At 40.2% G+C, this 14458-nt stretch overlaps 1 protein-coding gene across 1 annotated transcript in view; it reads right to left on the bottom strand.

Moving 5' to 3' along the window:
* The window catches only part of MAP4K3 (mitogen-activated protein kinase kinase kinase kinase 3), a 55012-nt gene extending 47538 nt beyond the window's left edge, over window positions 1-7474 (bottom strand). The window contains 1 exon segment of the mRNA XM_032215052.1: window positions 7142-7474. Coding sequence (XP_032070943.1) covers window positions 7142-7249 — 108 coding nt within the window. The 5' untranslated portion in view covers window positions 7250-7474.
* Window positions 7475-14458: the final 6984 nt, after the last annotated feature.

The raw sequence follows: 14458 nt of genomic DNA, 5'->3' as shown, positions 1-14458 counted from the left end.
TATATGGTGCTACAAGATGCAAAGGAAAGAGGAGGACTGGGTTTATCTGATCTGTAACTATTTGGCAGCTTAGTGTTTGGATAGGATGAAAGAGTGAGAAAAAGAGGCTTTTGAAGTTAGAAGGGCATCACCCGTGATTGCGTGTGGCATGGGTATTTGTGATATGAGAAAGACCAATGTGGATTTTTAAAAACCATTATGTTAGACATGCCATGTACTGAATATGGACTAGGTACAAACTCAGATTGTGCTCAGAAATACCTCTCTGACTCTCAGCACAAAAAGCATAATATAGACATAAAATATTAAACAAACACAAAATGCCAACTTCTACCACGGTGAATGTAAATAAAATCAGGAGAAGAACGATGGCAGAAGGATACTAAACTTAATGGTTTGCTTATTTACAATTATTAGAAATATTTAAAGTACACAAAACTGTTTTTGAACATTCTATGACTGAGTTTGAAACAGAATTGTGTACAAATAATGAACATGTAGTTGCTGAAATGTATAAACATTTATTGAACATGAAACAGAAGAACAAGTGAAAGACTATGATAAAATAGCTAAATATTCTATAATATACAGACGAAACAATAGGAAAATATGTGGCTGAAAGATTGAATTTGCATTTATAACTTTGAAAGAATTTTTATAAGGTGCTATATCATTGGTATTTGCCACCAGAAAAATTATATAGCATCTATAAAAGCAGTTCAAATTTATATTGGAAAAGTGAACACGAAGGGACATTTTATTGTGTTTGATGCACATGAAAAATGCTATAAAATTTTGGATTCAAATACATGCAGTGATTCACAGAATCTTAAATATTAATATACAATTGGAACCAAAGGTTTTTTCTGTTTTTCTGATAGACAACAATTGGACAAAGTTATGGAACTTTGTTTTCACCCATGTTAATTGCAGTGAGATTATTGTATGTACCAAAATGGAAAGATTAAGATTCAGCAATGGAGTAATGGTAGGTGAAAATAATGGAATTTCCTGTGAGGGCTAAATTGACTTCTTGATCAGCGAAAAGATAATACAGGTAATCCTCGACTTAAACACAATTGAGCCGAAAAATTTTGTTAAGTGAGACATTTGTTAAGTGAGTTCTTTCCCATTTGCTACAATTGTTAGGTGAATTACTGCAGTTGGTTAAGTTAATAACCCGGTCAATTAAGTATATCTGGCTTCCCATTGACTTTGCTTGTCCAAAGGCCCTATGCTTTGGGTTTTTTTTACATGAGATTATTTTTGACAATGATGTACACCTCCAAATCTTAGTATGCCATTCTCTAATAAAGGAGTCCTAAAATAAATTCTCATTCAAATTGTTGTGGTTTGTCACCATGCCGTCAGGCATAAAAATTGATCTATTTTAATTGTTACATTTCTGATAGTGTTTATAACTATTTTGGAAAAAAACCCACTGAAATAATACAGCAATAGCAATAGCAATAGCAGTAGACATATACCGCTTCATAGGGCTTTCAGCCCTCTCTAAGCAGTTTACAGAGAGTCAGCATATTGCCCCCAACAATCCGGGTCCTCATTTTACCCACCTCGGGAAGGATGGAAGGCTGAGTCAACCCTGAGCCAGTGAGATTGAACCGCTGAACTGCTGATCTAGCAGTAGCCTGCAGTGCTGCATTTAACCACTGCGCCACCTCGGCTCATCAACAAAAACCTCTTCTATAATTTTCTCTAAGTGTAGTATTCACAGTAAACTTGCTTAGTTGCAGAATCACATGCAAATATATTGTGAGATAGTAACCATAAATCAAACTGCAGGGGTAAGAATCAGATGCATTTGAATTTTATTACTTAAGGTACTTTTAAATATTTAAGCTTTAGAACAGTGGTCCCCAATCTTTCCAGTTTTGTGGACTGGGGTGGTGTGGGGAGGAGAGGGGATGGTACTGTGCCAGTGGTAGGGAAGCCAAATGGGCTGAAACCTGATAGTGGCCATGCCCGGGGGGAGGGGTGGTGGTGGAGATTGTGGACCCCTGCTTTAGAATAAAGTGGAAAACTGTTTTCTTCCAGATAATAATGGACTACATATTTCATCAAATTTTTTGACTGTGTGCCATTCTAAGAAAGACATATGGGGATTGGGATACAACAATTTTAAAAGGACTGCATATTTTTTCACATATTTTAAAGAAGAATAAAACCTAGCATTTTTTTTTTGTCAAGGCTTATTTCTTTAAAGGTAACTTGTCAAGGGGCACATATTGTGAGGGTAATTTAAGTAGGTAGTGAGTGGACCAAAACCATAAGGTTAATAGTTCTCTTTCTTTCTGAAATCTCTCACTCTTTGCCTCTCTCTCACTCGATTCCAAGCAGCAGCCTATCAGTAAAGGAATAAATAGCATTATCAATAGTCTACTGATAACCTACCAAGAGATTTTAAAATCTGGGTAAGGCTGCCCGTCCTTTGCATATACAAATATATATACACAGTTACTGTTAAGACAAACATGCTGAACAAAATTTAATTCTTCTTAAAATGCATACCGTTCCATCTGAATGCCTGACTGAGGTGTATCCATGATATCAAGTTAAGTCCATTGTGAGACTGTTTATAGTTAATTATTATCAGTTTAATTTATGGTACATGTAGTCCTCGGGCTATGACCATTCATTCAAAAACTGTTCAGAATTGCAATAGCTGCTGAATGAAAGGTGATTACAATTGGTCCTCAAAGTTACAGCCCTTGTAGCATCCCTGAGGTCACGTAATCCAAATCTGAGTGCTTGGCAAACCAGCCTGCATTTAGGACTGGCCACAGTTTCCCATGGTTACATTCTCCTGCCCTGTGCAAAAGACTGCTTCAACTCACCACCGCACATGCCCATCCCCCTCCATCATAGCCTTTTGGCTGCTCTGCACTCCACTGTCTGTTCTTGCTGCCGCCCTTGCTGATCTTTGCCATTTCTTTCAAGTGCAATCTCAACACTGCCACCAAGTGACAGGGTCATATGCTGCTTTGCTTAATGACTGCGTTGTTTAGTGACAGAAATTCCAGTCCCAATTCTGGTATAACCTGAGGAATACCTGTAGATATTGTGCATGTTTGTTGTTATAAAGTTTGCTGGGGATGCTGTACTGGTTATATTGCAGACCCTGGTTTATTGTCTCATGCTATATTATACTGTAATAATTTTACAGAGTTATGTAGACTATTCTGATTTTTTTTGTAAGCAACTATGAAGCAAACAGACTCAGCAACGCAGAAGCATACATAAATTATGGAATGAAAAGAATGACTTTTCCCAGACATAGACTGGGTAAAAAAACATTTTTCAGAAACCTAGCTTTCAACCAAGTTCTACTAATGCAATACTAACAATAGTAATAACATCCCAGGAATAAATTCTCAATCTGAAGTGACCCATCACACAATATATATTAAAATCATGCTAAAAATGAAAAATGTAAACACAACATTTAAAAAATACCTCAATCGTACAGGTTTTTTAAACAGCAACATTGGTTATTACCCTAATTGGAAAGTCTTTGGGCTTGTGGATGCCACTAGCCCAAACAAATAAACATTTTGATTGATTTGAAGAATTTAATCAGTTAATTACCTAATTAACAAATTTTGATTATATTCAGTAAGCTAAACATTGATTACAGAAAACAGTAACTTCTGCTTTTGTACCTCTTGCTCCAAAGAAAGATACACCACACACACACACACTTGATGCCTAGGCAAAGTTTTTTCTTTTAATGCAGTATTGAGTAAAGTGTTTGTATGCAAATATGCATGCAAACCATCTACTCATGTGGCTGCATACCAACCCTTTCTTTGCAATACCATATTTTTCGAGTATAAGACACACCTTCTTCTCTCAAAAAAGAGGCTGAAAATCTGGGTGCTCTTATACACTGAATACAGCATTTTTTGACTCCTGAAACCCTGCCCCCCTTCACCAAATGGTCATGCATAGCCTTTAGGAGGCTTGCAGAGTGCTCCTGGGGGCTGGGGAGGGCAGAAATGAGCGAAAACAATGGGCCATTTTTTTGCTCAATTTTGCCTCCCATCCCCAGGAGCACTCTATAAGCCTCTAAAGGCCTATTCATGCCACCATTTTAAAAACAAACTGCCCATTGTTATGAAAACCGACCATTTTTGGGAAGTCTGCAGGTGCAAAACTTTTTTTAAAATTTGCCTCTTCAAAATCTTGGTGCGTCTCTATACTCTGGTGCCTCTTATACTCTGGAAAAATACGGTATGACATCTCAGTATAAATATAATATGGACATTTTTAAAGTAGCAGTTATTTTTCTACTACTTGCCTACCTGTGTTATTTTTAAAAATGACTGTGGTTTTAATATTACAATGTATTGACTGGTCTTTGCTAGTTGCCCAAAATTAAGTTTTTCTTATCACTGGCAAGCATTTTGTAGGCACCTGCTGCACATTTACTGTTTTTACTTAACCATAGACTGTGTTGATTAAAGAAAGTATAATCAACTATAGAAGATCTTTTGGCTAACGCTCGTTGCGTAATCTTTTTTCTTTTCTGTCACTGCATGTAAAGACGACAAATATTAAAATAATCTCAATGGTTTTTACTTAAGCATGCACTTCTGATTTATTGCTTATCTACACCCATATGTTGTATGAGTACTTTTGTGACTATTCAACACTTTAAAGATAATTTATTTAAAGAAGATGCAAATTTTTTTTCAATAAAGGTTGAAAGTCAAGGGCTTAATTGAAAAACAAAAAAGTCAATGAAGTTAATAAATTATAGCTATCTGGAATTAAGCTTGGTAATACTTTACCCATTTTTAATAGCCTGAAATTGTGTTTAGGATAATGGAAAGTTAGGTGCAGGACATTTAAGCAATTGTTTCATACTACTTTCTTTCAGCTTTAAAATTATAGAGTTAAAAATTTCTTTCCATAGTTTAATGAACCTGAGAAGGCACAATCTTAAAATCATTGGAAGTTATTAAAAAATGTAATTAAAAATGAGACGCTTCCTAAGTGCTTTATGTTATGTTTTACATTTGGCTTATAAGCTATTATAATTCTGTAAGTTTATCTGATGTTTTATCGTCTTTTAAAATTTGCCAAACAAAGACTGCAATTTCCATGGCCTACCCCCATTTCCCTGAAAATAAGACTTCCCCCGATAATAGCCCAATGGGCTTTTGAGCGCATGCGCTAATAAGCCCTCCCTGAACATATTTGCCAACACAGCAGCAGCAGAGGTGACCACACTCGCCGTCTCCTGCACGTCAAAAATAATAAGATCTCCCCAAAATAAGGCCAAGCATTTATTTTAGGGGTCAAAAGTTTCAGGGAAACACAGTACTATTTCTCGACTCATATTTCACATTCATGTTTTAGTCTCTTACTTAATGTCACGGGCTGCATAATGATTTTTTTCCAAGTTGTCTAAGCATCGTCTCCTGCTACACTGTAAGCAAATATTTAACACTATATCCTGTACATGAAAGCCTTAAAAATATTAGTAACCTCTCTGTTGCCAATTCTTTCTCATAATAGTTTTTTTTCATATTACTTGGAAAGATCAGGTAAAAATGGTAAGGCTAAACAGTTGCTCAAAAGAATGATACAGAACCACACACCCTAGAGTATTACACTATAACTGGATAGCAAGCCATGCTCCTAACATTGTTCTATCAAATTGAGATACTGAAGCAATGACAGGACTGTTTTCAATTGCTTCACATTAAAAAAGGAAAAAAAGGTGAGTTCACTTATTTACATGGCAATATAAATAACTCTTAAGTTGTCCCTTCGATTTCTCACTGTGTTGCTATCTTAAGAACTGTCCTACTTTGCTAAAGGACTGTAAGAGCATTTTTTTAATTGGGATTATAGTATAGCCTTTATTGCATTGTACATCATGTATACGACAAAATTGGTTTTAGCCTCACTGGTGCAATCCATGACAAAAAATACAAACAACATAAATAGTATAAAGAATAATTCCTATGCAAGTAATTAGGAAAAAAAGAAAAAGAAAAAGAAAAACTAGTCATACGTTTCCGCATGTGCATGGAGTGATTGTGGTTGTGTTTAAGAGTTTGACAGCCCAAGGATAGAAACTATTTTTAAACCTATTTGTTTGGCTGGCTATGCTTCGATGTCTGCTGCCCGATGGTAGAAGTGCAAAGGGATACTGACTTCTAGGCCTCTTTACAATACTTCTGATGGGAATCCAAAACAGATATCCATTTCTGGAAATGGGAGTCAAAGTGAAGGGGAAATACAAACAATGTAGGATGTCCTGCTCTCGAAAATATATTGAGAATTTCTAGCAGGAGAGAAATTCATTTAGACACAGCATTTGTTTGGGAACCAAATTATTTCAGGGACTGTCAAAATAATTATCAGGTAATACATTTCTTGTGGAAAAAAACACAAACTTATGACATTCATTTTGGAAGAAGAGAGAATGAAAGAAAAATGACTAGGGTGAACATTAATACTGTGCCATCATAGATCTCAGGAAGGATCTGAGGGGCACTGATGAAAACCGTATATGTGAGGAAGGCCTGCTAGTTGGTTCACCTGGTGGTTCAACACGCAGATTGCCATCTGTATGTTTACAACCCATCTCCCACTATCACCCTGCCTGACCTCATGCACCAGAGGTGGAGGGTACAGGTTCCTTACAGAGTTAACTTAAATGATTGCCAGGTTAATCATACGGAAAAGCTTTTTAAGCCGCCCCCCCCTTGCTGGTAGTGTCATAATGCCAACTCAGATGGAAGAAAATCCGTAGGGAAGGCCATGCCCCCCCCCCCCAAATTAGTTAGAAGGGGATGGCCATAGAGAGTGACCGCTCAGATACATTCATAACAGATAGAGACCGATCTGAAGGACAGGTGTCAACCCCATCGCGCACAGGGCCGGGGAAGAGAAAAGGTATCACGGGGAAGGGAGAGGAAATGCTGTTGAAATAAGTTATCCAGGCCAGAAAATTCGCAGATGGAGGAAGGGCCACCCCAAAGCACCTTTCCCAAGAAGAAAGGAAGGGGGGGGGTGAGAGTCGGCGAAGTGACGGGGCGGAGGACCTGTGCAGGCTGAACAGCGAAGGGAGGAAGGAAAGCAGCCCCCCTCGCCCTCCACCGCTCACCTTGTAGACGTCGCCGTAGGTGCCGCTGCCGATGCGCTGGATGAGCTCGAAGTCTTCCTGGGGGTTCCTGCGGGACAGGTCGCACACCCGCCCCCCGCCGACGCTCATGCTGCGCCGCCTCCCGGAGCAGGGAGCTGCCCCCTCAGCCCGCTCCGCTGCAGCCCCCGGGAAGGCGAGGTGGGGGAAGGGAAGGAAGGAAAGAGGGTGAGCAGGTGGGTAGGGGAAAAGGGGGGGAGGAAGAGGAGGAGGAGGAGGAGGAGGGAGAAGACGATTCGGAGCAATCACCACCGACGCCACCTACCCCCGTTCTGCTCAAGCAACATGGCGCCTGCCGTCACCGCATGCGCATGCGCATGCGCGCAGGATCTTCAGCTGCCCGGCGGCTCTCTCGCAAGACTTAGGACGCGGTGGGCGGGGGGGGGGGGGCAGAGGCGGCGTAAGCGAAAGGTGAGGCTGGTAGGCATCTGGGCATGCTGGAGGGAGGCCGGCCTGGAACACTCTGAGGCCAAATATTCGAACCCAAGAGCGGGAGCTGCTGGTGCGGCCTCGGCGGCGACTTCTGTCTTCCAGCGCTCAGCCGACTGTGAATCCAGGACCACAAGTACCCTTCTTGGCTTGGAGGACCGGCGGACCCTTCTCAAGTCTTGGCTGGATAGAAGGCTGTGCAGACCTTCACATCTGATACTATTAACTCTTTTATTTAATTTGTAAAGCTATGTACTGGCTGTGTGGGTTTTCAAGGCGGTAGTACGGTACGTTGCGCTTTCTGTCGAATTTAGGTTCATCGGTCTGACTTTCACGTAAGTGTATATAAAGTCATTTTTGCAGCAGGCACCTTCCGGAGGGATGGGGGTACAATTCGGCAGCTATGCTGACCCTTTGCTGTAGGACCGATGATCACTTGGCACCTTCCCTGAAGCGCTGCCTTGTAACGCGGAGTGCTTGTTTAGAAGGTGGGTGCGTGGGAGAGGAAAAGCTCCGATTCTGAAATTGTGCTGTACACACAACTCTTGCCCACGCAAGAGTTGTGTGTACACCACACAACTTCTTCTTAGCCTGACCAACAGCACAAAGCGAATTCATCTTAAGAAGGCATCAAAATCCTATTTGCGCAAATGATGATGTTTGAGTAAAGAAGTCAAGACCGCCCTATTTTTTACACACTGGTCCTAGGTAACCTGTTTTTCCGTTTTTAAATAGATTGTGATATAATCTGGAGAAGTCCGACGTTTCTATTAACATTTGGGTTCTGTTGTAAATCTGAGGCTTTGCTATGAAGAAGGCATAAAATAGAATATTTATTTTATGCATATTTTATTTTTCTATAGGTAGGGATGCCTTCTGTCCTAGAGGCCAAAGCACAATGGTAACCACAATAGTTGGGGAACCTGCTTTTTAGGAAGGCAGGAATTCTGATTCTGGCAGTAAAATGTTGTGAGTCATTTCTGTGTATATAATAGCAATAGCACTTAGATTTATAGACTTTGCATAGTACTTTACAGCCCTCTCTAAGTGGTTTACAGAGTCAGCATATTGCCGCCAACAATCTAGGTCCTCATTTACTGACCTCAGAAGGATGGAAGGCTGAGTCAACCTTGAGCCTGGAGAGATGCGAACTGTCAAATTGCAATCAGCTGGCAGTCAGCAAAAGTAGCTTGCAATACTGCATTCTACCCACAAGCTTGTGAAGAGGAATGAATCCTATCACGGATATATAATATACATTCTAATTAGTGTTACTTAATTAGTAACAAAGTACAAAGTTTTTTTCAAAATGTATGTATACATAGGAAATATGTTAATATATTCTATGGTAACTAGTTATCCCAACAATAAATCATAATCCCCAAACCACCCTGGATTCTAGGTGTTGCACTCAAATGTTGGCAACTGTAACTTTTGTTTAGACTCGGGAATATTTTGTCATACTATTTTACTTTTAATTGCAATACTGTAGATTAATATAGCTTTCCCTAACTTGCTATCCTCCAAGTGTGTTCGGACAAGGAAATCCTAAATCCCTTGGCAGCAAATTTTTTATTGGCTGATAATTCTAAGAACTGTAGTCCACGTGTTGTGCCTGATTTGGAATGTCTCACTTAACAACAGAAATTTGGGGTTCAATTGTCATAAATCAAGGACTATCTGTACTTAGATGGTGAATGTAAATAGGCTATACAGTGGGATCATTTTAATAACTCATCCATATGTTTTGAACTGTGCTGCTGATGAAAAATAGCCATATTCATCTGGTTTTCATTTTGAAGTTAATCAGTATACTAGAAAATAGTGATAACCTCATGCTTTGTATAAGTTATTTTATGTGACTTTATATTCTATATTTACTTATCAGTACTACTTGCAATTATGTAAATTATTCATTTATTTTACAGAATTTATAATCAGCCCCAATCCTAAAGGACTCTGGGCTATAGATAACTTAGAATAGAAAGGAGGGGCAGCAACGTAATTATAAATAACCAAATCTAAATGAGCATAAGAATGGAAAGTAACCATAAAGAAAAACAAAGACTAAAATAAAATAAAACTTAAGATCGGTACCCATGATCAAAAGCACCCTAAAAATACTACAGGATTGTCTAGATTGAGTATGGTAGGTAATCAAGCTTGATAGCTCATTCATAGCCTTATAATAAACTTATTTAAAGAGTGCCCATCTTTTCCATGTTATGTTTTATAATATAGTTCTGTTTTATCAATTCTTTATACGTATGTGTGTATGTGAATTGATAAAACACAAAATATGTGTTATATAAATAAGGCTGTACACATTTTTATTTAGATTTTACTCTTATTTACAGTTTAGTATATATCCAGAGTGTTTGCCACACATAATTATCCCATGCATTATAATTGGAAATACACTGAATATTTTTGGCAAATAAAAGTTACACAATTTATATTCACTGTCAACATATTTTATTGCTTTTAGATGCTAGTTATGCCTGCAGTCAAATGTTGACTTTCTGTTGCAAAATTGCAACAGGAAACCAGTCTTGTTTCTAGAAAGTAGTGCTCTGCCACTGAACAATGGCTCCTCCAGAAGGAAAACATCTCTCAGTATGTGCTGTGTAACAGGATTAGGCAAGTTAGAACCTATGGACAGAGTTTTTTCGAAGCCAGCTCAGCTTAAAAAATGTGTTAAGCCACTTGAATGAGCCCGGAGTTATTCCAGTTGTCCATAAAGACATACATTTATCCTGTGTAAAGGGGTCTCCTGTGTAAAAGGTATTGATTTAAATCAATATTTCAAGGGATTCATTTGAATCAATATTTAAAGGGATTGATTTAAATTGATATTTAAATGACAATACAGGATGTTCTGGAACTGATTGAATCTCTTGCTTGTTTAATCTTTTGTGTGTGCTTCTTTCTTTACAAAAAAATTAAATATGTGATTTATATGTTTTTTTGCTTTATACTTTTTTGCTATATGCCAGCAGTCTCCAACCTTTCCATGCATGGGCATGCGTGCACAGTTCAACTTGCACAAGTTGAGCTATGCATGTGTGCACACGTGCTGGTCTGCTGCTTGCGCAAATCGAGCTGCATGCTGACCCAACTGCCCACCGCTCATGTGACCCAGTTCCAAATAGTCCATGGCCCGGTACTGGGACACAGCTTTTGGGTTGGGGACCTCTGCTATATGCCACCTGAGTAATTTGTTCTGAGATGTGGGAGCATATAAAGTTGATAAATAAATTGTGTAAACTGATAGCTGTTTCCTGGATCTTTTTACTGTGAATCCTATAAACTGCATTATTTATTTGTTTTATTTTTTAGATTTTTTAAAATCCCACCTTTATTACTTTATAAATAACTCAAGGTGGTGAATATACCTAATACTCCTTTTTCCTCCTACTTTCCCCACAACTAAAATTCAGTGAGGTGAGCTGGGTTGAGAAAGAGTGACAGCCAATGTTCCCTCTAATTTTTTTTCAGTGTGAGTGGAAAAGTATAGTGTGTGAGCTGCACAGTTTCATGCCTGAGCACCTAAGAGAGCCACAGTTTGAACTGCTGTCGCGTCTGCTGGACATTTGCGCAACCTTCCAAGCGTCAAGCGCCAATTGCGAGCGAGGTTTCAGCCTGATGAATGCCAGACATGAAAAGTGCCACTCAAACACTATACTTTTCCCCTCACCCTGAAAAAAAAAGGCTCTCTGCTCAGCTTTTAGATTGTTAGACTGGCTAGAGAGAGACATGGCACCAACAGGGTCCTGGGTCCTGGCATTTTGCAGGCAACCTGTCCTCTCACATTCCTTTGGAATGCAACCCATCACATGTGAATTAGATTTTGCCAATTATCCTATTAAAAAATAACGCTATTATTCTAAAATATGACTAACTCAATATTAAAAACTGTAAATATGTAATGCTGATAAATAATAGCAGTAATTGTTATTTAGTATGATTAAAATCAGTATTGATATATCAATATAATATCTATCGAAATTGACAATATACACTAAAATAACAATACAAATATATAATGTGGAATATAAATGTAATAAATATAATATATAAATGCAACATAAAAAACTCTCCCCCTTTAAAGTAGTAAGATCAATTAAATAGTCTAGCAAGTTTGGACAATATGCTATATGTTATGTTACTTAAGAATATATATACCTCAGAATCAGATACAACATCCACATCATTTCCAACTGAGTCAATAAAATCATATGCCATGCCAAAACTATTTTAAATAAAGATATGAAATTAATCAAGTCTTGCATTTATTTTTCAAAATGAATGTACAATTTTTTTATTATTTAAGTTTTGTACCCTATCTTTTCTAACTAACGTTAACTTTAAAAAGATGTTACATCAGACTACAATACAAGTAATTAAATGAAGACTAAAATAAGTGTTTTGGCATATTGAGCTTTTTATATTTCTTTCTTATATTTCTTCCTTAGTTGAGAACTTGCTCCTCAGCTTACTTACGCATTAACTGTTTGTTGCTTTTATGGTTATTCATTCACTGCTCCATCTTCAGTTTTTTTCACAGGGGGCAGGGCTTCCTTCCTCCCTTCCCTCCCTCCCTCCACTCCTTTGGCCACCAATTTTGATCCAATTCTCTCTCTCTCTCTCTCTCTCTCACACACACACACACACACACAGACACACACACAAACGTTCTTTGGGGGGGGGTTGAATTACTCCGCCTCACTGCGCAAAGTCGGCTCAGCATGTGTTCGGCCCCCACTTACGCCGAATCAAATCCGCGGCCGGCGGGACCAGGGGGTTGCATTTCAAAGCCGCCAGTCCTCTTGCTTCTTCTCCTTCACCAGCAAAGCTCCCGCAGTGGTGCCTCTCCCTCCACGCGGAGCACCTGAGCTGGCCCCCGCGTTATCCCTCCCCCTTCCTCCTCTGCCGTGCTTTTGAGGCCGCGGGAGCTAGTAGGAAAGCGGCGGAGGTGGAGGCGGCGGCAGGGATAACCCAGAGCCCAGCTGACTCCGCTCGGAGCACCTCAGCTCAGCTGGGCTCTGGGTTATCCCTGCCGCCGCCTCCACCTCCGCCGCTTTCCTACTAGCTCCCGCAGCCTCAAAAGCACGGCAGAGGAGGAAGGGGGAGGGATAACGCGGGGGGCCAGCTCAGGTGCTCCGCGTGGAGGGAGAGGCACCACTGCGGGAGCTTTGCTGGTGAAGGAGAAGAAGCAAGAGGACTGGCGGCTCATCAAAACAAGTCTGGGGAGGTCCTTTGCAGGCGGCCAGTTCTAGGCGCCTGCAAAGAACTTCCCACGTTTGCTTTACAGAAACTCTGCGCGGCAGATAGAATCTGCTGCGCGGGCTTTTCTTGCGAGGTGCACGGCCGCGCAGGCGCGCACCTTAGAGGGACAGTGGTGACAGCCCCAAAGTTATCCAGCTGGCTTTCATGCCAAGGGTAGGACTAGAGCTCAGTCTCCTGGTTTCTAGGCCAGCACCTAAACTATTTGGCTGTCTATATTAAGTTGGGGTGTGTGTGTGATTTATTAGCATGGAAATTTTATTGTATATTTTTGTTACTGTAAACAAGAAAGAGTCTAGAATGATTCAATGGCATTCAATGGGGGTGATGTAGGTGTCTATTGAAATTTGGCCAGATTCTAGCCTTAATGAAGGGTTTACACAGCATCGGGTATGCCAATCAGCCTTAAAAGGGCTACATTATGCTATTTTTAAAATGTATATCATAGATCAAACATCTCATGGCTCTACGTGGTACCTTAATAGTTGGCAGAATATTCTGATTCTGAAATTGCATTTGTGAGACTTGGAGCCCAGAGAGAATGGTCCTTATCTGTTTATTTCAGGTCAGCACCTGAAACGGTGATGGTGCTGAAGGAGTGCTACTTAAAACTGGTTCTTGAAGCTCAGGCCATTTGCGACCTTCTCTGCTGACTTCCCACAAGCCAGAAGGGAATGTCACAAGTTGCTCTGGTCAGTCTCTCCCATAGCAATGCACCATGGCCTTCTTCCTTGGGCCTCTCTGCATTTGTACATATGAACCCACCTCCCAACTCATGTATATCCTGTGTTGAGCCTCCCAGGATCCCTCTGATCCCCAGCAGCAGGGGTGGGTTCTGCCAGTTCTTATCTCTTCTATAGAAGAAGTTCCACAAATCTACAGTGCTGTTTAGAACCGGTTCCAACTCCCTCCCCCCGCCCGTCCGCACATCATCAAGATGAAGAGCGAGAGGAGGAATTCTGAGTTGAAGTCCACAAGTCTTAAAGCTGTCAAGTTTGAACACCCCTGGGTTTTTTTTTCTAAAGGGTTAGGGGTGCAAGGGTCTTGTAACTTGACAGCTTTAAGACTTGCGTGCTTCAATGCCAGAGTTCCTGAGCCAACATGACTGGAGGAGGAATTCTGGGAGTTGAAGATCACAAATCTTAAAGCTGTCAAGTTTGAACAACGTTGGGTTTTTTTTCCTAAAGGGTTAGGGGTGCAAGGGTCTTGTAGCTTGACAGCTTTAAGACTTGCGTGCTTCAAATGCCAGATTTTCTGAGCCAACATTTTGGTTGCTAAGCAAGCGTGTTGTTAAGTGAGTTTCACCACATTTTACAACTTGGCCATGCCCACCCAGTCACATCGCTGGCAAGCCACTCCTACCTGGTCACATGGCCAGCAACGCACTCCCACAGAGCAGGCTACACCTACCAGAAGAGGTTCTAAAAATTTTTGAAACCCACCACTGCCCTGCAGTATCCCTGTAATTCTTTATTGGAGACTCCTGCTGATACACACTTAATAATCTGTGTCTTGCGGTTATAGTGGTAACTGATATTGCCTGAATTGCCATCATTTAGCAATATA

The sequence above is a fragment of the Thamnophis elegans genome, chromosome 4 (assembly GCF_009769535.1).
Source record: "Thamnophis elegans isolate rThaEle1 chromosome 4, rThaEle1.pri, whole genome shotgun sequence".
NCBI lineage: Eukaryota > Metazoa > Chordata > Lepidosauria > Squamata > Colubridae > Thamnophis > Thamnophis elegans.
The sequence above is the reverse complement of the archived record's forward strand: the minus strand, read 5'-3'. Positions and strand labels throughout refer to the sequence as shown.